We start from the raw sequence: 26,876 nt of genomic DNA on the forward strand, positions 1-26,876 counted from the left end.
TTAGAGGGTTGCAAGCTTTTAGTGCACAAAGCCTCATATACCTGTGATAGTATCCAAGCCTCGGTGATAAGAAACTAGTCTAGCAATTCTAATTAGGGGTATATGTGCTGGAAATAACTAGTTAATTACACTAGCAAAAGATCAGATTTGATATTGCAAATATAGAAACTTTCACAAGATGGCAGCAAATGCTCTAGTTATGCTCAATAAAGCACGGTTTAAAGGGAATGTCAAATCAAAAAACAAATTTTTTTTGGCCTAATAAAAGAAAACATCACTCTGAGCAACTTTGAAATATACATTCATTACACATTTTCTATGGTTATTTGTATATTTATTGCTATTAAACGGGTGGTTCACCTTTAAATTAACTTTTAGTATGTTATAGAATGGCCAATTCTAAGCAACTTTTAAATTGCTCTTCATTATTTATTTTTATAAATATAAATTTTTATATTTCTATGTTTGACTGTTTTTCTAATATTGAAGTGTAAAGTGTCCTTTTTCACCTTCTAAAGTAGCTCTGGGAGGGGGGTTGCCGACCCTGTAAACATTGATACATTTCTTATCTTTGCCCCTGCTGAGCAGAATCCCTGCGTTTCATTAAAGGGGGCTGTTAGAATTGATACAATAGTTACTAATATTCCAGGGATGCTGCTGAAAAATTATATACTGTATCAACTAAATGTAGCAAATTGTAACAGTTTAGAGTCTGCGCCTGAATTATCTGTCAGACTGAAACACCAGATCCAGGGACATTAAACTTAGATTTTGGAAAAAATTAAAAGTAACTAAAAAACAGTCTTTTTTCTGGGGAATAATCTGAAAACAGCTAAACTGAAAGAAAAAAAAATTGTTTGGAAGGTGAATGCTGCTTTCAGTAGTAAATGTTTTTCCAAGTAACTTTAAAAAGAACTTAAAATTTTTAATAAATGTATATGGGAAAGGTGCTTAGAATTATGTTTTCTTTTTTTGACAAGTTTTTATCTCCCATCAGGAAAGCTCCACACTATCTCAAAGCCCTAAATGATCAGTTTCTAGCTGAAACACTTCCATAGTCTTCCTCTGGAGCAACACAATGCACCTGTTCAACTGTATTATGTGTCTCCTCTTCCTAATAGTTGTAAGCTCTTTAAGATAGGAACCTCATCTTAACCGTGTATTGTAAATCCTAGCACTTAAGTATTTCTTGTCACTGTATAATTTATAATAACTGTACCCGTTTGTGTTTACACCTTGCAATACACTGTGTACATTTGTGGTGCTATATAAATAAACACATAACCATCTCTCTACTTTGGCAGCCCAGCCTATGGTACAAGGAAGCCATATTGTTGACTAAACAGCCCTAATCCATTCCCTCTAGTCTGGCAATTTAGCCTGGGGTTCAGGGAAGTCATATTGTGGGCAAATCACCACTAATCCATTCCATGTAGTCTGGCAGCTCAGCCTGAGCTACAAGGAGGCCATATTGTGGGCCACACATCCCTATCCCACTCCTCAAGTCTGGCAGTTTAGCCTTGGGTTACGGGAAAACCATATTGTGAGCCAAACACCCCACTCCTGCCCTTGTGTTCTGGTAGTTCAGTCTGAGGTTTCAGGAAGCCATATTGGGTTGTAAATAGCCCTTACCTTCACCGTAGTCTGGCAACTGCTCAGCCTGAGGTACAAGGAAGCCATCACATGGAGCAAGTATCCTTTAAGTGCCCCCTGTAGTCTGGCAACAGCTGAGCATGAGGTCAAAGTAGGACGCCATATTGTGGGGTTCAGGTACTTAGTTAACTTCACACTCAAAAAGACTAGTGAGGGTGTGGTACAGGCCCAAGTGACACTAGCAGGAAGTCATACTGGATTCCTACACACAGTCTAATCTATACCAAGCAAAACTTCCCTCTGTACTGCAGTGTTCTAAATTACACTTAGGCCCTTGTCCCCACAGGGCCTGAGCCTTGTAAGAGAACAGTGTCTGTTACCTGCACTAACACGTACCTCAGGGCAGTTATAGCCAAGTGCAAATATGTGTTAGTGGAAACACCAGAGGCCTATTTGTAAAGCTGCATAGGCAGCATAACCTCAGGTATAGGTATACAAGGCAGCATAACCTCAGGTATAGGTATGCAAAGCAGCATAACCTCAGGGGTGAATTATGTGTGAGGAAGTATACTACCCCCCATGAGTAAATGTGGGGCCGAAGACACCACACAGTGATATTCTAGGACTTCAGTCCAATCTATGATGTTACTTAGCAACATGTTCTTCCACCATAAGGACCCACATAACCTGAGAGATGTTACTGAGAAGCCATTGCTTGATGGCGCTAACATTATACACAGGTTCCAGGGCACACCAACAGCCAGGCATAACTGGGAGGCAAAAACATAAATGACCAGTACGGAATATATGCTCTGTTTCATTGCATAAATCACATTTTATTTCCAGTTTCCAGTAATGATGGGAGAGAGCCGTAAACATTTTTTGACCCCATAAATCCCATTTACACTGGCACTGGTCTCTTTAAGGACATCTCCAGGGACTGTCAATAATCCCTAGTCTGTCCCATATCATATGTCTCCTGCCTAGGGAAAGCAGCTTCTGTGCCTTTATATCTGAATGTTCCCAGGGGAAATAGAGCAGCACTTTGGGCACCTAAGGCACCTGACTAATGATCCCTTTAAGCCAGCCATACATAGGCCTATACACACACTAACCTGGAGGTCAAATGGATGGATCCTGAAATAGCGGCCATAGACGATACGTCTGCTTTTTAATAGTTCACTTATTCCACTTAGTTCAGCCCATCATTGTCTGCCAATACAACATACTTTGGCAGATTACATTTTCAAACCTGCCCAATTCATAAAATGACCGTTATCCACAGCACATGTATTTTGGTCAGGGTTGTTGGGTTCCCATAGACATACTGTAAATCATATGATTTTCAAATGTTGAGGTGAGTCCAACTAATTCTGGTGCACACAATGTATTGTTAAAAACATAATTAGGTGTTTATTTTTGTGAGCTGTTTTAAGAATATAAATGTGGAGATGCAGCTGGCACAAATAATATCTGCAGTGCACATACCATTTTTAAAGTGTACGCACTGCCATAAAGAAACAAGTGGCAAACTGTACCAGGTTAAGGATACATTTTGCATGGTTTTTCTATAAGTTTTATAAGAGAGGATGGTAAAATAGTTACTAAGACATGGTTAGTGAGCCCTAGGAAGTTACAAAAATAGGGCAACTAATAGGATGGAACTTGCAGGTGGGTGGAGTTTGAGTAGATTGCGGATGTATTTTGGGGGCATAGTCAGGCATGGAATTGTATTGCGTAGCAAATAATTATGGTCAGTGTCGGGCCAGGCCAGCCAGGCGCTGTAGACAACCCGGCCGGCCACTTCGGCCACCGCCGCAACCGGGGGCGCGCGTGCGTAACCGTGCGCAGACGGGGACGCACGTGCGCAACCGCGCGCAGTCGAGTGCGGTCGTGCGCAAAGAACTTTTTGACTTCAGAGAGCGCGCCCAGTTTTCAACAATTGCAAGACTAGGGATCAAATGCCCTTCTCACTCTAGTAGCAATACTGGGGACTGATCAACAGGCAGCTACAGAGCTATTCGATCTCCATTGCCCTAGCGGTTAGACTCCCTGCCTAAAACGAGGCTTGGTACGCTAGCTGCCCTAATAAATACTTCTTAGGTTCCGCCTTCAATTTGGGCAGGCCTGGAAATGGAACGCAGAGTTAGTCGATCCTGTAGACTAGCAGTGATTGGCGCTGTCTGTTGCCGCTGTCTTACTGCTTCGTTCCTGTCAGACGGCCCTGGGAAGAGACGGGCGGCGCTGCCGGGAGCGGCTGGGAAATGAACCTCAGAGACGGTGAGTGAAGGGCAAGGCGCTGACCAACCCTCTAAGTTGGGCTTGCTTTGGGTGGTGGCATTCATCTGTGTAATGTGGCTAGCAAAATGCTTGTAGTGTGCCTATAACCTGGACATAATTGGGATCCCAGCAGCATCCTGTACCCTCAATATTATTGAGGGCGTTCAGAAGCAGCATGTACCTTGAGAATTATGGGGGTGCTAAGGAGCACCCTAAACCTTAAGTATTATGGAGGTGTCAGCAGCATCCTGTACCCTGGGATTTTTTTGGGTGCCCTGTAGCAACCTGTACCCTTGGAATTATAAAGGTGCCAAAAATTTAAACATTGAGTATTATGGGGGATCCCAGCTGCATCCTGTACCCTGAGTATTATGGGGGATCCCAGCTGCATCCTGTACCCTGGGGATTATGGGTGTGCCCGTTAGCTTCCTGTACCCTGAAAAAAATTAAGTTGCCAGCAGCATCCCTTTTCCTGGGAATTATGGTGGAGCCCAGCAGCATTTAGTTCCCTGGGTATTATGGTGTTGCCAGTAAAATTCTGTACCCTGGGGATTATTGAGGTGCCCAGCAGAGTTCTGTACTCTGGGATTGTTGGGGTACCCAGCAGCATACTGTAACCTGGGGATTATGGAGGTGCCAGCAGCATCCTGTAGCTGGAAATATTGTGCCCAGCAGTTTAATGTACCCTAAGAATTATGGGGATTCCCGAGGCCTAGGGTATGCTGTCCCCTTAGGTGGAAGTATTGGGGACAGGATGATCTGGGATGAAGTACTGATCTGTGGTGCATCTGGTGTCACTGCTGAGACATACTCAGGATGCATAACACTATAATGCACTTGGTCAAACAGGAAGAAATACATCAAGAAGCTCAACTCTTTGTTCATACCTGTTCAGCTGGTTGCTGCAGGATTCCTCACAGACAGATTTCTTGAAAAGACAAATACATTACATAGTCTCTCTGGGCTGCCATGTGACACCCACTTGCCTTCAAGGACCCTCTAGATCTTTGGGATTTGGGCCTCCCCCTCATACCGAAACCACTTCCAATCAGTGTGTGACCCCCCCCCCCACTTTATTCATTTAAACTGGTAGTGGGCTGGAAGGATTACACATACTACCTACTCATATAGCGGGTTGAGTATCCCTAGCAGCATACTCTACCCAGAGAATTATAGGGGTGACACTGGTACTTTGTGTACTGAGTGAAGTTCTCTTGGTTCTGCTGATCAGGAGAGCTAATTCAGCACAATGGTACCCTAATATATAATAACATTTCCATATAGTAATTGCCTCAATTTCCAGCCCAATTGTATTGTGCACTTGTAAGTCTTTGGAAGCTCTTATAAGCTGAACACGTGTGGCCCTAAGTATCCTTGTAGAACAGGAAACATTTACATGTATCTTGCATGACATTTGCTCCGAGGCAATTTGTTTGGTTGACCAGCTCATCTTGATTCAGCTGATTGATCTTTGTGTTGCTCCATATTTACTTAGCTGTGAGACACGTGGCACTGAGTGCCTAGGCCCTTTGCTATGAGATACTGTATGGGACATAGCTTGTGGTGAAGCCTGTAAATAGGTACAGCAGGATCTGCCTGTATGACATGCAGGGTCTGCCTGTATGACGGGCAGGGTCTGCCTGTATGACGGGCAGGGTCTGCATGAGCACAGCTTTGCTTCTGGGTGCTCATAAGTTTTCCTATGGATTTGGCAGAAGCTTTGGGTAAGTGCACCTTGACATCTCCATTGTGTTAGTGTTTCACTTTCTATGGATCCAAGTGCTGACTTTAAACTGTTGGAAATGCTTGCACCAGACACACATGTACTATGCATGAGACAGGGATTTGAGAGTCTGATGGTGCTAGGAAATGGTGTTGTGGTGGATTTTAGGGAATGCTCAGAGACAGTGCTGGAGAGGATTCTAGTTGGCCTGGGAGCCGGTGTGTAACTTGTTCTAGCTGTGTGCGCTGTAAGTCATGGAATGTACAGTTTTACAAAGCTGAGTGGTGGGATGTTCCTTGCTAGTATTGCTATATGTTTGTCCCCTTCATTGCGTTGTGTGGTCTGCATGCAATCTGCATGTGCAGTATGTGTGTAGATAGCACAGCTTAGAGGCAACATTGCTTGGTAAGATTCTTGGGGCATATGAGCTCTGGGGGATTTGGGAGAAAAATGGGGCGACCCTTCCCTACTAGTCTCCATAGTAAATACAGTAGAACCAGGAAAAACTTTGGAAAATCTGAGACCCCAAAAATTATGTCATATGAGGGGAAAAATCAGGGGATGTAAAATTGAGGTTTCAACGTAATTATTTTATTAAATGTAACTGGTTAGTCGGGGAGTAACGAGAGGCAGCAGCTGTAGTGGCTTTTGGGGGCCCCATGAATACAAAGTGTCTAGAAGGGGTTCTGACTGATGTCAAGATTTTTTTTTTTTGTTGGGGACAATAAAGCTGTGGTTTCACTTCTGCTGGTCAGTATGTTGTTTTCCCATGGATTCTATACCTTCTGATAACACTGCAAGCAATTTGTTGTTTGGTGATTCTATTCTCTGTATAACGCTGGCAGACTTGCCCTTGGAAAGGGCCCCCAGATTGTCAGGGAAGCTACAGAGCCCATTCTCTGAGCATCCGGAATAAATCTGATCCATCCCCTGGGGAATGTGTAGGAAAATATATCTCTGTATATCTGAAATCTGGACATGTCCTTCCTGTCCTTCTCTTAGATTACTGCTGATATTTCTCCAAACTGAATTACCAGTTACTTATGCAGAGATAGTGTCTTGTCACAAGCAGGTAAGTGTAGCTGTTATGTTGGATGGAGCGATAAAGCAGAGTCTCTGGACCAGTAAGTGACTGTACCAAGCTCTGATCTCTCCCCCACGCTCAGTACTAGATTGCAGTGATTGTAGTGAGCTTTGCTCTTACCCCCACATCAGTACCTTACCCAGTAGTGACTGTACCAAGCTCTGCTCTCTCTTCCCACACTCAGTACTAGACTCCGTATTGATGTAACAACCTGAGTTTTCTCCCCCACACTCAGTGCTGGGCCCAGTAATGACTGTACTGAGCTCTGCTCTCTCCCCCACACCCAGTACTGGACAGAGAAGTGACTGTGCTAATGCTTCTCTCACCCCCTACTACTTGGTCAAGTACTCACTACTGAGCTCTGCTCTCCTCCACACCCAGTGCTATAGCTCTGGAAACACTATTTTGCTGCTCTGGGCAGTGCAGGGTTGGGTTTAATGGGTTAGATTGAGTCAGTTTTGCAGTTCCATGTCACTCTTGGGAATGTACCAATACTCACCAAAGAAACTCAAATCCACAAATAATGCAATATCACTGTCAGATAAAGTGTTTCTTGTAAGTGTGAGGGGCTGAATGATTTAAACATTACTCATATTAGCTTTTGTGATGTGGAGGGATGCAGAGTACATCACTGTAGCGTAGGATGCAGAATTGTTTTGCATGGGTTCTGGTCTGCCTTTGCTGTTTGTATGAGTGAAAATTAGTTTAGTAATCATAATGAGAAAGTGTCATGTGAACTTTTGTTCTTAAGGATTTGATAAATTAGGTCTTTGTGCTCACTAGTCACTGCCACAAAGTTTTACAGTCTTAAGACATTTTCTAGTGCAGGAAGAGAAACTCGATAAGAGACAGCGATCATGAAAATCTCTCAAAGTGCCTGAGTTTGGAAGGAATTAGAACAGAGATCAGATTGTTGATTTACAGCTCCCTGCCCTTGTCCATCATAGGCATGTTGGTGGCAGGTCTGGACTGAGAATTAAAATAGGCCCTGCCATTTCAGGTACACAGCGGTCCAATCAGCCCACACAGAGGCCCAAACAGCCCCCACCAGCCCACTAAATACTGACTTTCTATGGCAATGGCACCTTATAGCAGCCCCTCTGGAATTTGCCAGAACCACAGATTGCCAGTCTGGGCCTGGTTGGTGGCCTAGGGCAGAAGGCAGCATCTGTTCAACTCTAAAACTGGTCTTGGGGAAACACCACAAAACTTGGTTTAGAGGGAAATGCCATGAAATATGGGCCTCTGAAAATGGACACTTGTAGTTCCCCTCTTTAGCCCAGTCCTAGGCATAGCCTGACAGGTTCTTACTAAGTGTCCTTATTCAGCAGAGACCATGGTCCCTTGAGCTGGAAAGCTGGAGATGGACTGGAATGTAAATGAGCAGCCTACCATAGCAAGTGAATGTTTTGCCTTCCAGAGCTGGGTTTTTGCATTCTGCCTTTCCTCTTTACAACTCAGATCATAGCACCACTAGGGATGTAGATCATGAGCTGAGCAGTAATGGTTCATTTACTTTTCATGTATAAAAAGAAAGTCATTCAAGCAGTTTCTGGCATAGTTTTTATATTTTGAGGATTTTTATTTTTCCTTTCTCCTGAAATGTTGGTGATCTGAAAATGACTGGAGTTACTGGAAATGTGTTCTCTGGAATGGCACTTAACCATCTGACAGTCTGACAGAAAGTCTGACTTATGCCAGGAGAACACTGCCTGCCTGAATGCATAATGCCAATGATTTGGTGGAGGAAGATTAATGGGATTGTGCTGTTTCTATTGTTTGGGCCCCTGGTACTGGTGAAACCTTAAGGCTACAGGGTACAATGACATTTCTGACAATTCTGTGATTCTTACTTTGTGGAACAGTTTGGGAAAGGCAATAATAACCCATCCAAAAAGCCAGTTTTGAACTGAATGAGTTTTCTTAGATCAGAAGAACCTCACTGCACAGAGCCCCGACCTCAACCAAACAGAACCCCAGTGGGATGAATTGGAACCCCAACTGTGAGCCAGGCCTGATCCCCAAACTCACTAATGAACTTTTGGCTGAATGGAAGCAACTCCCAGCAAACGGTGTTCCAACATCTAGTGGGAACCTTCCTAGAAGAGATGGAGCAGTATAGAGGCAAAATGAGGGGATAATTTCAGATGAATCTCCTTGGTTTACAGTTTTGTTGGACAGGCAGAAATAGAGGTCATGTTGGTCAGACAAGGCAAAGGGCAGTTGTGGTAGCTCCTGACTTTGTAAGTATCCCTGGGTTGTGACATTGCCAGTCCATGCAGTGCAACTATCTTGCTGTTTGGGAGGAATGTTTCATTGGTGACTAATTCTGACTCACCTGACAATTGTACATAAATGAATTTAGCAGAGATACAAAGGTTAGCCCTTCTGCTAATATGTTTAATGTGTACATGCCATGGAGGTAGCAACAGTACAAGGGTTAATAGTGTTATTGCCATGTTACGGTTAGGAAGACAGTACTTGTGCTTAAGATTAGAACATTTGCACATATAATGGTACTGTATGATAAAGGGATAAAACTGCCATCGGTACCACAAAAATGCTACTGTGAGATGAAGGTGAATCTTGCACACTCTACTGCTATTGTGCTTTGTGCATTATGAGTTCAGCCTCCCGTTGCTGACTAGTTTGTGTGTGTCGCATGTCGCACTGGTCGGTGTGCAATGTGTGCTGGGGCAAAGCTAGTGCAGAGAATGACTATAGTCTACTATTGGTATAGTCTAGACCAGTGCTGTCCAACTGGCATACCCCTTGTGTGGTCCCCACATGAAAGTCTGCCTGCTGTGACTGCTTACTATGTGTAAGATTTAAAAGGTATTTACAAGTAAAATTAAGACACCTGCATTGTTCACATCTATAATCCTCCCTGCATTGCCCTGTACTGTTCACATCTGAAACCCAGACTTAAAGTGCCCACATTGTTCATCTGTTCACAACTCGTACAAACTACTGTATGTAGCACAGTATGAACTGTTCATCTTAGAGTGGTCCTCAGAGGTTTCTCTGTCTCCTGCTGTATTCTGCCTTCTCTATGCTCCCTGTGTGTGCCATGCTCTGCCTGCCCTATGTTCCCTGTGTGCGCCATACTATGCTGTCCTATGCTACCTGTGGGAGGTGAGCATGGTAGGGTTTTTTCTGGGTTAGTGTTTGGAAATTGTTGTTAGGGTCCTCTAAGGTGTATATATGTGCTTGGGACGCTGTGTTATCCATAGGGGAGTAGGCATAAGGATTTTAGGGTATGTTTTAATATGACTTAAATTTTTCAAATATGTGCTACCACCATTAATGTGGACATGGTCTTAAAAGTTGTTATGGTAGCATGGGTGTGGTTTAAAGTGGATGTGGTTTAAAAAGGGGAGTAATCAATATTGGCTTCCATTATCGGCCCTCGACCACGAAGACCAGAAGTTGGACAGCACTGGTCTAGACAATTCCATGCATTCTCTGTAGAGATTTAGGAGAGACACATCTCACGTAGGAGTCTTGCCATGTTTAACAAGAGATGATTGAGAGTTTTTCTTCCTGATGAGTTTTGGGGGTGTATCGGGAGTTGCTACCTGTATTGCATGCAGAAACCTCTCTGACACTGGCACAGCAGGGTATGTCCTTGTTTATCTTCTATATCAAATAGGAATAATACCTCCAGGACGGTCACTTAATAATTAACTTTTTATAGTCTCTAGAGCCTGTCTGATCAAGTATGACTGTAGGCTTAATTGGGCTCCCCTGTCTTTCCTACATGGAATATTATTTGCCAAGCTGATATTAGTAGCAGCCACAAAGTAACTGATTATGGCTGTGTCCAGCCTTTCTTAGGACTGGTGTTTGAAATAAAGAGAGGAATTAGTGTCCATCTTAGTATGCTTCCCTCATAGCATTTCCCTCTCTGGAGTTGCGGTAGCCACTCTGCAGTCGGACCAGTAAGTTGGTTTCCTTCTCCAAAGTTCAGAACAGTATTTTGAAATCCATTTCTGCTTAAATTGAATAAACACACAATATGACTGTGCACAAAAGCATTAAATCCAATCTTTTAATCCAGCTTTTTATGCTTCTGCACACTGGTTGGGGGAAAGTGAATTGAAAGACAGAATTGAAACCCTAAAGCCGGCAAATGGAAATCTAATCCCCATTTCATTTTGCTTGTAGCGATGTGACCTTGCTCAGCCGGCTCACTCCCCACATTGGGGAGATTAGCAGGAGGGAAAGGCAATATAATGGTGTTATAAGGACAGGTATCCAGTTTCCCACTAATGCAGAGCAGAAATTAACTCCTAATGACATAGAAGGAAGTTAATGTCTGAATATAGATGTGAGGTTCTGCTCAGTGCCGGGCGCTTTATGCAACCCGGCCGACCTCTTCTGCCCCCGCCGCAGCAGTGCGCAACCAAGTATGCACGTGTGTAACTGTGCGCAACAGGGGACGCACGTGCGCAGTCAATTGCGGTAGTGCGCAAAGCAATTTTTGACTTTAGAGAGCGCACCCACTTTTCACTGAGGTAATTGCTGGACTAGGGATAGGCTGAATGTGAGGTACTTGCCTGGCGCCCCAACTTCTGCTAAATGAAGGAAGGGAGATTCTTATTGCCTTCCTCTTCCCATTCGACTGGGAGGCCAAAGTCACACATTTCCAGTGGTTTGAACATTGTTTGCAAATATAATTGTCATTGAAAGCCTTTCTTTCGGTTCGGACTCATGAAACAATTTAGCAGAAGTCAGAACAGGGATTCTTTGGGCCCTTGGCCTACCCAGATATTCCATAGTTTTTTTTTTTTGCTGCAGCAGTATCATTCTGATATAGCCTGCCTTAGCATATAAGAAATGTATATTATTGGAGCTGTGCCAGAAACTAGAACCAAATCTTTCTGAACTGAAATATGTTGTTCCTATTATATACACCCATCTTTCCTCTGGCTGCATGTTTGATGATGCAATGTAGAAAGGAACCATGGGAGTATCTCATGGAACCAGTTTGTTATGCTGTATGCTCTCTATTATAGCATCACCCTGCCATCTCAGTGACTCTCCCTGCTTTATTTAGCTGACCTGAGTCTGGCAGGCCAAACATCAGATTAGTGATACCCAGCGTCTAATCTGTCTGGTTTTGCCCATGAGCTCCCAGCTCATCATCAACTCTCTCTTCAGCACTGATTCCTCCTCCATTGCCCAACCAATAGACTCAATGCTGGGCTCCCTTGCTCTGATTATTTGGGTTGGTGGAGCATTGAGACAGGAGAGGGGAGCGGGACTATGAATTTACTCCTGCACCTGTTCCTGGAATTTCTGCCACATGCTGGGTGCCAGGAGCTCCAGGGTTCCCCAGTGCCAATAGATGAATTAGTGCGTCATTCAGCAGGACTCACACAATGATGCTTAAAGGGGTTGGTTTCAGATATTCACCAGAAATAAAGACTTTTTTCCAATTATTTTTCTACTATTTTCCATGTGTGAACATTTTTCTCATATTGATTTGTAAAGTTTAATTTTTTTATCTTTCTAAAGCAGCTCTGGGAGGGGGGGATCACTGATTCTGTAACTGTTCTAAATTGATACAGAGTTAATACATTTTTTATCTTTGTCCCTGCTGAGCAAAATCCCTGGGTTTCATTAAAGGCACCTGTTAGAATTGATACAATAGTTGCTAATATTCAAAAGATGCTGCTGAGAAATGTATCGCCTAATGTAGCAAATTGTGACACTATAAACACTATAGAGTCTGCACCTGAATTACTGAGCTGCCAGACTGAAACACCAGAGACAGGAACATTTAACTTTAAAGGGATTGTCCACCTTCCAAACACTTTTTTCCAGTGTTTGAAATGCAGTCCAGCTTTCTGACTAATAAAATGTTTTGCTACAAGAGCATTCCCCTCACCCGCCCTTGTATTTAAGCCTATTTGCATCAGCAGCTCACTTGTTGAGAAATAATTGGTGAGCACATGACTGTACTTGGCCGTAATGATATGGCTTATATGAACTTTCTTTTAAAGCGGACCTGTCACCCAGAAATAAAAAGCTGTTTAATAAAAGTCCTTTTCAAATTAAACAACCCAAATTCTTTTTTTTTTTTTTTTTTAAACAATCATAACTGTTATAAACTTGCATAAAAATCTCAGCTGTCAATCATATATTGCCTGCCCTCCATAGAGGCAGGGCAGGCAATTACTTTCATTTTCCATTTGGCATTTCCTAGATGTCACGACCCTCCTTACATTCACCCTACCTCCTCCTCACCATCTAATTGGGTAACCAGTGCATGAGCATTGGTATCCGGTGAACCATTCTGGCTTATAAACAAGATGGGGGGATATGTGGCATCATGGTAAGATGGTGCCAGTTCATTAAAGGGGTGGTTCACCTTTAAGTTAACTTTTAGTATTTCTTCTAAGAATTTGCCTTCTGACTCTTTACAACTTTCAAATGAAGGTCACTGACCCCATCTAAAAATAAATGTTCTGCAAGGTCACACATGTATTGGTATTGATACTTTTATAACATGTATTACTTTTTATTATTCGTATTTCTTTCCAGTTTCACATTCAAATCAGTGTATGGTTGCTATGATAATTTGTACCCTAGCAAACACCTTTCAAAATCGAGAGCTGCTGAATAAAAAGCTAAATAACTCAAAAACAAGTAATAAAAAAAAAGAAACCCAACTGCAAACTGTCTCAGAATATCACTCTCTACATCATAATAAAGGTTAACTTAAAGGAATATAACCCCTTTAGCATACAGAAGCCAATCATATCTTTGTGTTTGTGTTTAACCAGATAAGTAAAAGGTAAGTGCTGATTGGCTGCTAGACAGAGGCAAGTTATCCCCAAAATACTAAATGGCTAGAGATACCATCATGAATGAACTGTTTGCCTTACTGTGAATATGGAAGTGTATGAACCCAAGAAGCTGTGCTAAGATGCTGGGCCATATCCAATATTTACACAAACCTTGTGACTAGCATGTTTGTATAAACAGGATGTTCCAAGTCTGCTCAGCTGTTTCACTCCTGTAGGAATAGTGTGTTTAGCTCACAATATGGCTGCCAAACACATTGTCTATTTACAGTAAGGCCCATGGGATTTGCACCAAGAGACACATAGCCTGCATGCTGCGTGCAACTCCTCCTAAAATTTGACTACAGTTATCTGAAATTGATCTCTCACAATTTCTAGATTTTAAGTTTGGCCTAATCTCTCTCACTTTATCTGTGGAACTACTCCTGAGTGTAGATGTTAAGTTTGGCCAGAGCTAACTGACATTATTTATGGAACACCTCCTGACTGTAATTATTGTTTGGTTGTATTTATCTTCAATTATATGCATGAAAGTGGGGGAGGAGGAAGGACAGAGGAAATCCGAAAGCCCAGTGTCCTTTTCCAATCATTTGTTCAGTATTTAAGGCCTAGGATTAAGTTGCCACCTGTTGGCATTATTATTGAATGAAGTACACAGGTAATTACCTGGCGGAACAAGGCCCTGTACAAATGGCGTCATGTTACAGTGCAAGCGAGAGAGGCGCGTGTATCACTTTCAATATTAATAAGAGATGGGACGTGGGCTGCAGGCGCCAGTAGTAGTAGTAGTAGCCAATGCTGACTTACCAGCTTTCCTTTTCAAGTGGAAGGACTTGCTGTGGCTCTCAACCTTCTCTTAACTCCTTGATCTGCTGCTGTCATTTACAGTATCATTAATGGTCATTCTGGTCTTGCTCAGTCTTCTTGGGCAATGGGTAAAGACCATCTTCATCTGTTCTGGCAACAGTAGGATTTGTATGTGACTAAATCACTGGTGCTCTCACAAATGAGAATGGAATCGTTTAAAAGCTGTGCGCACTCAAGACAGTAAGGCACAATGTATGGAATATACAAAACTGAGGAGAGAATTAAAACTATTTACCAACAAATGGCACTGGCCAGAGAAATCATCTAGATTACCCAATGTTTTGTAACATGGGCATTTATGTGAGCATCTGCCAACTCAGAAGCAGGGCTGGGGTTTGGTGCCAAAGTCTGGAGAAGGTTGCAGTAACTCTATTGGAACACAATAAGGGCATAGCAAGCGCTGAATATAATGAGAGTCAGGAGGATGGAATTTGTAAGGATTAGGAGAGGTAGGAATAGAAAGGGTAGAAGGGTAATTATACTCAAGCATCGGTGCCAGTTTGTGGCATTGTCTCCGTACCCAGCACTTTATTAAAAGTTAAACCAGGTTGGAATTGGCAGCCATGAGGTCAGAAAGAAATTGGGCTCTTGGAATGGGGTCAGGGTTTGCAGTCACATCTCCTTTCTGCCCCATGATCCTCCTGTTGTTCTGCTTGTGTCTGTATTCTAATACAGATCTCGGTTAACAGACGGTGGCCATACATATAGAGATCCGCTCGTTTGAAGATTTCGCCAAACGAACAGATCTCTCCCGACAAATGAACAGACCTCTCTCCGATATGTGGTCTACAATCCGACGGGTTTTTTTAGCCCTACCCGATCGACATATGGCCAACTTTCGGCCAGATATCGATTGGGGAAGCCCTACACACGGGCCAATAAGCTGCAGACTCGGTTTGTCTGCAGCTTTTATTGGCCCATGTATGGCCACATTTAGACCTAAGCTGAGCAGCCTGATGACTTACTCCCAGGTGACTAAGTTATATTATCCCTCAGATATTTTGTGTTTGTTCATTTTTATGGTTTTTCCAGGAGTCCCTCCCACAATGCAGAGGGAAGCAAGTGACCTATATCCTTCTCTCTTACACAGATAATAGTGCCCAGTTGCTAGGGTCAGTCAGCTTAACCATTAAATACAGTAGAACCCCCATTTTACGTTTCAGGGGACCAGGAAAAAATTATGTAAAATCCAGGAAAATGTAAAATCAGGGAAATGTGTTAAAGTTACTTTTTCTTCAAGTACTGAAAGGATATAAGCACAGGAGTCTGTTTTACTTTGAGATACAATATTTACTGTGTTAATAACAAGGATTAAGCATTAATGTTACACTATGGGGGGCATGTGCAAGGCCTCTCTGTCCATCACATACACAACACAAATAAAGCAATACGTGATGGTGCAGGACTGTATAAAGGGCAGACTAATTAGAAGTGACCATTTACAAGCAGGAACATGGTAAAATATACATCTGGTTAGTCTTTTAAGCCTCTTTATTTCACAAATAACAAAATCCATAGAGGAAAATAAAGCAGTTTTTGGGTACATCAGGGCAACATTTTGATGTAAAATCCAGGAAAACATTACTTAAAATCAGAGAAATGCACCCATTGAAATGCATTATAAATTGCTGGGACCACAAATAAAAAATGTAAAATGTGGGAAAACTTAAAATCAGGGCATGAATCGAGGTTTTGCTGTAGTGTGAAGCTGTAAAATAAATATAATAATTTAAACTGCCTGAAATTGCTATTGTCTGCTTCATAGTAAAAGTTAATTGCAAGATAAACTTCCCCTTTATTGGCCAGTTATGTTTCAGGATGTAGATCTAGAGATGCAGAGGTCACTCCATTTGGACTAGGATGGTGTGGGGTTGTCCGTCTTTTTAATCAGTAGTCCCCCCCCCATGGAAAACATAATGTACCCGAACTTAGGCGAGTAGCATATTAGGGCAAAGTCCCTAGGCAACAGCCAGAGATAAGGATGATAAGGGAATCAGAAATACATCTAGCTGTGCAGATGGTCAGCCCATATTTGTTTTACAGTATCTATTTGCATATGGTAAATAGACATCACAAAAAAAACCACCAATACTTGCAGAAGGAGAAGGGGCTGCCTGAGGTCTGGTGCCTAGGTCAGCACTGTATCTACATACATCAATACAGCAATGCTGATAAGAGGAGCTCTTAACACTATAAAGCACCTCATTATTTAATAAACCATAGCTGGCAACTGTGTTAGAAAGGTTGGCTTTCTGGTGGCTGACTCTTAAGCTCCCCATAGACGCGACGATTCTTCTTGCCTAACGACCGATTTTAGGGAAGTCCGACCAATCCATCGAAATTATCGTGCGGTTAGTGGGATTCGAACGATCGTACATCTTACGATTTTTCGGCCGACATCTGTCAGGAAATTGATCGGCCAGGTCAAAAAATCTTTGTCGGTCCCAGTGCAATCTATCTATGTTTGCAGGGCCAAGCAGGCAGGCTACCCTTTGTTTTCCTGCAAATTGGTCTTTTTAGTTGATGGTCAAATCGTACAATCATACGATCGTTCCGAGAAAATCGTGGTCTCACGATGAGGATTTGATCTTTTAAAAAGCTCAGCATCTATGACCAGCTTTAGTATCACACCCAATGACTGCTAATTATGGTGAAATATCTTAAGGGCAGGTTGGTAGAGGCAAAGAGGCACCCAGCAGGTGTAGGATTGGTTGCTTCCCTGGTGGCAGACCCTCAGTATTACATCTGGTAACTGCTTATTATGGAAAAAGATAGATAGAATTTAGATTGGCAGGGAAACGCAGCTGAAGTAGGAATGATAGCTTCCCATACTGATTTGGTGGGGTGTAGTAATGCTGTGGGTTTGCCCAGTATACATATGAGTATATGAGCCTGCAGTTAGACCACTTCTATCTTTTCCGCTCTCTCATGATTCAAAGGCTTAATGGGTTGAATTATTGAAGGTCTGGTGGTCCAGGGGTGCAGTACAGTTGGACCCTCACAATCCTGTGTGCAAAGGGGCTATTGTCACTGTAGGGATGATGACATAAGTGATAATAAATACCTGTTACTACCTGTGGTTCAGCAGGTTATAGTTAAACAGAACTTTATTTGCATTCAGATAAGATAAGCTCCAGGGAGAGAGTTCAGTAGGGAGCAGTCTTGTGCTTATTTACCACCCGCCTCTGGGTTCTCCTGCCATGGGGAACTGGGGTTTTTGACCCTCCAGGCTTTAACAGGGAGCAGCCTTGTGCTTCTTTAATATCCGCCTCCTGAACTCCTGTGCATTGGGGATTCTTCCCTGCCCTGGGACAAAAAATATGCCTGGTGTTTCTGACCATGTAGGCTGTAGAAGGGCAATGGCACAGCTTCACACTCACTCTGGTATTTGGTGCTACCTGATTCTCACTGTTAGTCTTTTTGGGGCACATGGGAGATTCCCTTTTTGGAACATATACCAACATAGAACAGGGCTTTATTGTCACTGACCACTCCCTTACAACTTATAGTGTGAAATAAACATTATTAAAATGTATTTATTTATTTTTTTGCAAGTTTAGTAGCCATTGGGGGGGGCACAGATGGTACAGCTGCTATTTAATAATTTACTATGGCACATGGGCCACTACATGCCCTATACCAGTTTGCAATCTATACAGTATCATGCATGCAACAACTCTCAGCACCTATGGATTTGCCATGTGATTGGCACTGCCAAAGCACATGTGGATCTGGAGTTTGGTCTCACTCTGAAATCCCTGACTGTATGTAATGGTTGTGCCATGTGACTGAGAGTTTAGTCCCACTGTGGGGCATGATTATGTGTGAGTCAGTAGCTGAGCGGAGTGCCAAGTGATTGGTAGTTAATAAGGTTGTGTCCAAAACAGTTTCTGGAAAATCCCCTTTTAAAACCAACCCACAGGAAGGCTCGTTCTCCTCGAGCGTAGTATTCAAACGACAAATAAGTTGATGAGGGTCAGCGCTAAAAATAGCTAGGAGAGAAGAGAATATGGCATAGAGAGATCTTATAGTGTAGTATTTAGTTGTGCGTGTTATAGTTCAACACCTCCACCTCAAAGACACTAATGTTAAATGTGTGCCTATATTAATCTTTACACACCACGTGTTCAGTAATAGGTGGGTACTCACAAACGTTTAAAATTATAATCAGCATATAACTAAAGATCACGAGGTGTAGCTTCCAAATTAAACTCCTTGCTGTAAAAAGATGTGGAGCAGTAATAGTGTAAAATGTTTTATTACTGATAAAAATACTTCAAATTGTGCACTCACAAATTTGTAGTTAATGCAGGCATATTGAGTCATCAAAATTTCCTCGCCATAGTATATCAAGGACCCCAGTTTTCGTGGTTTAACCCCGACTAGCGTTGTTGCCACGTCCGTATATGGATTCCCCGGCGCTTGGAGAACTGTTTTGGACACAACCTTATTAAGTATTTTGTTTCTATTTCACCTGCTCCATGTGGTTGGTAGTATCACGTGCTCCACAGTACTGACTCTGCCGCTGCTATTTCTGTTCTGCGCCCCTACAAACTAGATGCTCCTCCTTTTGTTTTTGCGTAGACAGTTAAATAGCATCTATCATTATAACCTAACTTATTCAATGCTAAACTGACACAACACAATGTTGCTCCCCGCCCCCTCTGCTATATCTGGTTGGACCATACTTTAGTGTGTCTGACGGTTACCACTATATAGGAGAGTTCCTCTTGCAACATTAGCTTATCATTGCTGTATACGTCTCACCTGCCTTATCATCCTCTGCTGCTCCTGATTCCTGATCAAAGGGCAAGAACCTGCAGCTCATGGGGATAATTCAGCTGGATTGACATACCAGGTATTTCTGTATGTGAAGCACAAGTCCTAGATTTTATTGCAGTGGATTTGCACACAGCTTGGGTGAGCAGGGGGAAAGGACTGTCTGGCTCTTGTCTGATACACACCATTAACTGTCAATAGCTAATGTCTAGGGAAGGCAAAAGGAGTAGCAAATCTATAGGTTAATGGAGCTTAATTGGATAAACTGAGCAGATGGGCAGCTCTGCTGGTGGCTGTTAGTGAAAATGTCTATATAGGGACTGGCAATGCTTGATTTACTCACATGCTGGACTAACTGCTTGTCACACAGTCTTCACACAGGGGATACAGGCACTGATTGCTATAGGAAATTATTTGACCTAGAAGCAATGACCGTAATGAAGGCTGCAATGGGCAATAAAGCATCCATTGGCTTGACAAAGAGTCCATTCAGGCCTTGGGGAGATTAGCTGCTGCATTGCCAGACCCAGTCAACCAATCCCATTGACTCATTCTTGTAAGCTTAAATGGTTAAAGGGTAAAGGGACTCTGGTAACTGCTCTCTCCTGTCTAGAGCAGTGTAATATGTAACCCAGAGAAGAGAATTCTAAAGTCTGTTGGTCTAGTTAGAATTAATTTTCAGGAGGGGTTGGGTAAATTCCAGATAACTAGTTCCAGAGGCAGGATGAGAGAAATCTGCTGTATACATCTCATCTGCCTTATCAACCTCTGCTGCTCCTGCTGAGAGAAATCTGCATACTGGAAAGTGTTGCTTCCCCTTTAATCAATATATATGATCATCATCATCATTATTATTATGTAATTTTAGTGTCTCTGTGTTGTCCCTTTTTTAGCATTATAAAGGGGCTCAGAGACCATGTGACATGGACTGCTGCTCTCTGTGTCCCCTTCAGCACAGGAGTCACTGAAACTCATTTATCATTCATTTGTTGGTATAACTGTGTGCCAGCAGTCAGTGTCACTAGCCCAATGTAACTATAATGGAGGATTGTAGTGTCTAAGTTTGCTATTGCACTTGGCTTACTGGTTTGTGTTTAATATCTTCTTAAAATGTCATTTTCCTTGCAGTCCAGCTGCATTTGTCTGATGAGAGAGGCTTATATTGCATTACATTACATTACACAGGGAAGGTGGTGCGAGTTGCACTTGTACAAGTGCTGAAGGGCTTAAGGCTGGACTGTGCTGTATCTTACTTGTGTTTTGAGGCTACAATGTTTAGTGGAGATTTAGGGGGCACCCCGTGTGTCTGAGACCTCTCCTGGCAAACACTATTCAGTAATCGGTAAAGTTTATCTACTCGTTAATTTCACTTTGTCATAGCATTAAAACCTTTTGTGTTTTTCGTTTAAAAATACTATGGTGTCAGAAAGTGCAACAGGCAAGCTTTTATATATAAAGGAGAACTAAACCTTAAAAATGAATGGCTAAAAATGCCATATTTTATATACAGTTTCAGCTTCTCAATAGCTGCAATGGTCCAGAATTTCAAACTTGTCACAGGGTGTCACCATCTTGGAAAGTGTCTGCGACACTCACATGCTCAGTGGGCTCTGAGCAGCTGCAGAGAAGCTAAGCTTATGCAAAAAATCAGGTTGACTGTAATATAAGCTGATGCCACAGGACTGATTATTAAATTATGATGCTAGCTGCACTGACTTCTGTGCAACCATGTAATAATTATCTGTATTAATTACTAATCAGCCTTATACTTTGACATTTATATTCTATGTGTACTGTATATTGTGAGTGGGTCCCTTAGCTCAGTAAGTGACAGCAGCACAGAGCATATGCAGTGAATCAGCAGAAAAGAAGTTGGGGATATACTGGGGCTTCTTTGGGGACACAGATCTTCTCTGCTAAAGGGCTGTGGTTGCCTTGGGCTGGTACTGAAGCCCAAAACAAAATGTACAAACTGCTAGCCTTCTCCTTCATTTAAGCTTTAGTTCTCATTTAAGTGCAGTAGTGTGAAAATACACCTAAACTACAATGATCATTCTTGTGTCAATGTCCATTTATTATTATGACTTTAAGAATCATTTTACTTTTCTGTTCACAGGTCCTGACACATTTTTCGGACTGCAATGACAAGTGTGGACAGCAGCCATGCAGATAAAACGCATCATTCCCCCTCCAAGCATTCTGCACCAAAAGTGGAGGTGCACCGATCTGTCTCCAGAGAAACCATCACTATTCATTTCTCGGCTGCTGGGAAGGAAGAGGAAGAGGAGGAAGAAGAATTTAAGGAGCCCCTTGAGGAGTTTGATGACCAAAGCATTGTAACGGGTGAAGAAGCCATGGAAGATCTTTACTTTGATCCTGGTACACAAACAGATTCTTGTCCTGCTAACTCCACTGCCGTGGCAAAGAAAGAGTCAACATCATTAGCACCCTCTCAAATTCAACCAACAGTTGATCCTGTCCAAGCAGTTGATTCAATTGCATCCAAAACATATAGCACATTGCCAATACCATTGTCATCCTCTTCATCAAACTTGTGTCTAGCACCAAATGAAACCAATATTGCATCTCCCACAAAGCAAGGAACTTCAATGAGCTTATCACCATCCATGGTCCCTGCTTTGTCCAGCTCAACAACTGTGCCCCCCATTTCTAGTTCAAAGCCCTTTATGAGTTTAGTTAAATCCCTTTCTTCTGAGGGAGAACCAAAAGAGCCAACCACAAGGCATAGACATTTAATGAAAACTCTAGTCAAATCATTATCAACGGACACTTCAAAGCAAGACTCAGAGTCTTTCAAGGTAACAGACTCCAAATTGAACTTGCATTTATTTAAACAGTTTACCCAGCCTCGCATTACTGGGGGAGACTCTAAAACAGCCCCCTCATCACCCATCATTTCCCCTTCTGATGCTCGTTCATTTTTTAAGGTCACCGAAGTGGAAGCTAAAATAGAAGACACTAAAAGGCGCCTCTCGGAAGTAATTTATGAACCTTTTCAGCTTCTAAGCAAAATTATGGGCGATGAACCTTTAAACTACAGGCCCAAAGCCTTATCTTCAAGTGCGTCAGAGCTCACTAACCTTTCTAGTCTAAATGGTCATCTTGAAAGCAATAACTACAGCATCAAAGAAGAAGAGGGGGATTTAGAGGCCGACTATTCCACTAGTGAAGACATTGCTTTGAAGGATGAACAGCCAAAAGCAAGTAGTGAGCACTCAAAGGAAGCAGACTGTAAAACATCACAGCCGGTGAAAGACACAAGCCTAAGAACATCGGCTCTGGCCCTGGAAAAATGCTCATTATCTGCACTAGTGAGTAAGGAGGATGAGGAGTTCACAGAGTTATATTCTGAAGACTTTGATTTTGAAGAGGAAGCAGAGGATCACCTTGGGAATGTATCAGAGGCAGAGGAAGGTAGTGGGACACCTTCTGTAGATGAAGAGGTCCTGTATGTGGAACATTCTGATATACCTGTAAAAACACTGTACTTCTTTGTATTAGCGGTGTATGGATACCAAACACTCCCTCTTCCCAGTTACCTAGAAGGGCTTTTTCTGGGGGTTGCCCTTGGTTTTATGGCTGCCATTTGTGTTCTTTGGCTTTTTTCATCTACCCATTCTCGCCAGCATAAAGTGCTTTCACATCAGCAGCTCCTTAAAGTGGAACCTTTACAAATCAGTGAGCCTGATATCATGAAGGTAAGTGCCGCTCTGTAAAAAGAGGGTGTGATTTGAATGCCCAAAGATTATGTAGAGAATACAGTGCTGGAGAATCTGCCACTACAAGGATCACTGTAATGGACTGGAGCACAAATTAAGGGGGTTGAGTTGTGTTTTCTCAAAAAATTTTAGTTTTTTCGAGGGTAGTTTCACAAAAAAATTTGTGCGTGAAACAAAAACTTGAATTTTTCAAGATTTATTATTTGATTTATTAAATGCACAAACTAGACCTTTGATAAATAACACACTGTTTTGTATTAGCCAAGCAAAGGCCACGTGCTTTAGGCCAAAGCCCAGACCAGTGACTTTCTCATGGTGTTTGAGCCACTAGAAAAGATCACTTACATTTGCATAGCTGGTCAATCTTTGTTTGCAACCCCATGGTTATTAGTTATCTTAAGGCTATGTTTGTCCATGGCCTTTTCTCTGACAAAAAAGAAAAATAGAGTTTGTGGGATGTATTTGTGGGTAACATTCAATTACTGCCATTAATGAAACAGTAACAGCAAAAAATGGATGTTTTAATATAATTAAAATAGTATGTACTGTTGCCCTGCACTGCTATATTTTATATGAATAAGCTGCTGTTTAGTCATGGGGACAATCATTCAAGTTGTAATAGGGCTAAACGGCACAGGTTAAATCTTAAGCAGATGACAAACTCGGTAGAATACAGTGGAATCTTATAGAGGACTCTAAACCCATTGTCTTCTACAGAGCTTATCTGCTATTTCATAGGGATGCATGGAATCCACTATTTTGGATTCTGCCAGAACCCTGAATTTTTCGTGAAAGATTCGGCCGAATACCGAACTGGATACAAACCCTTATTTGCATACGCAAATCAATGAGGCGAAAAGAGAGCCTCATGCACAGCTCCCAGCAAAAAGGTTTTATTTCCTTGTTTTGTGACGTAAAGTCACATGATTTTAAGGATTCGGACACAGTTTGGCCTGGCACAAGGATTCGGCCAAATCCTGCTGAAAACAGCTGAATACTGAACAGAATTCTGGATTTTGTGCATATTTAATTTAGGGATGCACCGAAATTCAGGATTCGGCCCTTTTCAGCATGGTTCAGCCGAATCCCTGTGCCTGGCTGAACCAAATCCTAATTTGCATATGTAAATCAGGGGCGGGAAGGGAAATCATTTGGTTTTTTGTCACAAAACAAGTAAACACATTTTTCTTTCTCACATCTAATTTTGCATATGCAAATTAGGATTAGTATTTGGCCGATCCCAAATAGTGAATTCGGTGCATCCCTTATTTAATCTGTACCATTTAGCCCTATTTAAGACTGAATGGCTCCCCTGTGGCTACACAACAGTGTGTTTAAATAAAGTAGTGATTCTGAATCAAACACTCCGTTTTACTAGAGCAGGGCAATATTACATTATGTTTTAATTACTTGGTGTTACTGTTCCTTATAACCTGTGGCCTATTGTCTGTTTCCCTGCAAAAGCAGTGTATGTTCTAGTAACCAGCAACACAGGAGGACAGTCAACTGCATTAGTGGATCTGTTTTAGTTACCTACCCATAGTGACTGGGATCACACACTTCCGGGAGTGGGGAGGATGCAAAAAATGTTTTATTTGATGGACAGAATAGTGTAATCTTTACCTGTGTATAAAGTATTTCCAGTGGCCCTTTGACCAATTCTGCCCCTAATTCGCAAGGATGGTGCCATAGGAAAGCCTCTCTTTGGGCAGGTTGTGAGTTTCTGTTTGGGCAGCTGTTTTGGGCCTGTGAGTGAAAGTGTTGCTAGTGGGTAGTAGCACGCATGAGACAGATGGCCAATCAGTGCAGCTTCGCTTGTGAAGACCAGTAAATTTAGTGGTGCAAAGCATAAATAATTGATTATCGGCAGCTACAGCCATTAGTTAATGAGCAGCTGCTGGATGGTGCCTGAGTGGGGTGAGTTTACTTTTAGAATGGCAGAACCAATTGTGGGTACTTGGTTCCTGCATTTGAGTTATTAAGATTCTGTTCTTGTGGGCAGAAATGGGCAATGTGGTACCTTGCTGTTATTCAGAGTTGTGTCAGCCCCTGGACATGTAAAAGTGCTGCATTTTATCCATTAGTCTTCCTTAATGGCTATCAAGAGTCTAGTAAATAATTTTACTCCCTATTTCTGGCACATTGCTCTACACGGCTGTCATGGCTACATGGTAAATCACTCCCACTCTTTCTTTGGTGCTAAATTGATCTTCAGAAAGGACACCCCAAAATGAAATTCATCTTACTGAGTAATTAGGGGAATTATTGTTAGGGTGTAGATCAGAAGCAGAGTTAGCCATTTGCCTAAATGAAATCTAAAATGCTGTAATGTTTCTAATGCCCCCACCCATTGGCTATAAGGTATTTCCAGACCTTTAAAGCAGATAAAACTTGTGATTACTTGCAACATGGATTATTGGATTGTGACTGAGCCTTTTGTGTTTTGTTCCCTGAGCTATTTCTCACTGTTCTTTCCCTTCCAGCACCCCAGGCCCAGTGTGTTAATTAAGCTGCACTGAATGTTAAACAATTAATTAATGAATAGAACAGTTGTAGCGGTTTCATGCAGGGTCCTGCCTGCAACTGTTATACAGCAGGGAGTATAAATACAGTGACCAACGTGGGCGCACAGAAGCTCTTCCCCCTCCCTCACACTCTTGATAGAAATGTAATTTATTGGGTTAATAGAGTGATTAAACTCAACGTATGGGACTACCTCTGTGGATTTGAATTTTGCTTTGCAAAGGATTGTGCTCAGTCCCAAGCTACTTATTGCCCCATATCCTTAGCTCACAGTGGGTGCTGTGCTTGCTTCTTTCTTTCTGGGAATATTGGGGTGCTTTGATTGGAGACGGCGCTAATGAAACCGGTCTGATTATGATAGAATTGAGCACAGCACTGAGTACATCATCGCACATGCTGTATTATGTAGGAATGTGTAAGCATTCCCTTAAAGGGGAACTAAAGTCTAAAATAGAATAATGCTAGAAATGCTGTATTTTGTATAATAAACATACTGCACCAGAAGCCTAATTAAACAAATAATTAATGTTTTCAAAGTTGGCCGCAGGGGGTCATCATCTTGTAACTATGTTATACATCTCTGCAAGACCAAGACTACGCACTTGCTCAGTGTGATCTGGGCTGCTGTTGGAAGACTAAGCTTCGGGATTGTCATTATCAGAACAAGCACAAGTCAAATAATACCTGCCATAGAAGCTGATGCATCAAGACTGATTAATAATCAGAATATGCAGACTGCACTGGGTCCGCAGATATGAATTTCTAAATGGTCGTCGGCAGCTCTACAGGGAAACAAACAAAGCTGCTTGGCAACCTGTCATTTGAAAGTTTGTTCATTTCCCTGCAGAGCAGCTAGGGACCGTCTGCAGTCAAAGCAAGTAAAAGAAATGGGGAATTTCACTGCATACAGTCAGGTTTATTATAAAAACGGTACGCATTTTTTAATTAAAGTATATTTGAGATTTCTTTTTCATTGATGGGATTTTATTTTTTTGCCTTTACATCCCCTTAAGTTGCAGCTGCAGTTGGTTATTACATTATTTGTCAGTTAGTTATCTTTAATCTGAAATGTGGCAGAGAAACCAAACTGGTTAAGGAGAGGAAGGAGCCTTTTGAAAACAGAAGGGATTCTCCTGCCTCATTATACACAAATAGCACTGTCATGAAGCCAAAAAAATTGCGGTTTTAATAACAGAATAGAATAATAGGTGACAACACGCAATTCATTAATGTCCCTGTAGCAAACTATGTATCCAGAATCCCTGGTTTAATAGCACAGATACAACCTTATAATTCAGAACCATATATACAAACTTGCAGATAAAAATGTAAAATTATTTCTGGTTGCCAAGTTCTGTTTACCACTTTTCTAAATTATTTTCCAGCCTTTCAGTCAAACCTTTTTGCCCACCTGGTAGTGAGCCAAGCAACATAATTTAAATTCCAAACTGGAAAGCCAAAGTAATTGCACATTG

General features: G+C 42.1%; 1 protein-coding gene across 2 annotated transcripts in view; it reads left to right on the forward strand.

The window, feature by feature from the left end:
• The first annotated feature begins 3,512 nt into the window (after positions 1-3,512).
• Positions 3,513-26,876, forward strand: part of tex2.2.L (testis expressed 2, gene 2 L homeolog) — a 40,359-nt gene continuing 16,995 nt past the window's right edge. The window contains exons 1-2 of one of the 2 annotated variants that reach the window (XM_041576789.1): positions 3,513-3,873; positions 21,255-22,857. In XM_041576789.1, the coding sequence (XP_041432723.1) occupies positions 21,280-22,857 (1,578 nt within the window). In that variant the 5' untranslated portion in view covers positions 3,513-3,873; positions 21,255-21,279. The remainder of the gene's footprint in view (positions 3,874-21,254; positions 22,858-26,876) is intronic. The other variant, XM_018235534.2, reaches the window with a different exon arrangement.

Source organism: Xenopus laevis, chromosome 9_10L (genome assembly GCF_017654675.1).
Source record: "Xenopus laevis strain J_2021 chromosome 9_10L, Xenopus_laevis_v10.1, whole genome shotgun sequence".
Classification (NCBI taxonomy): domain Eukaryota; kingdom Metazoa; phylum Chordata; class Amphibia; order Anura; family Pipidae; genus Xenopus; species Xenopus laevis.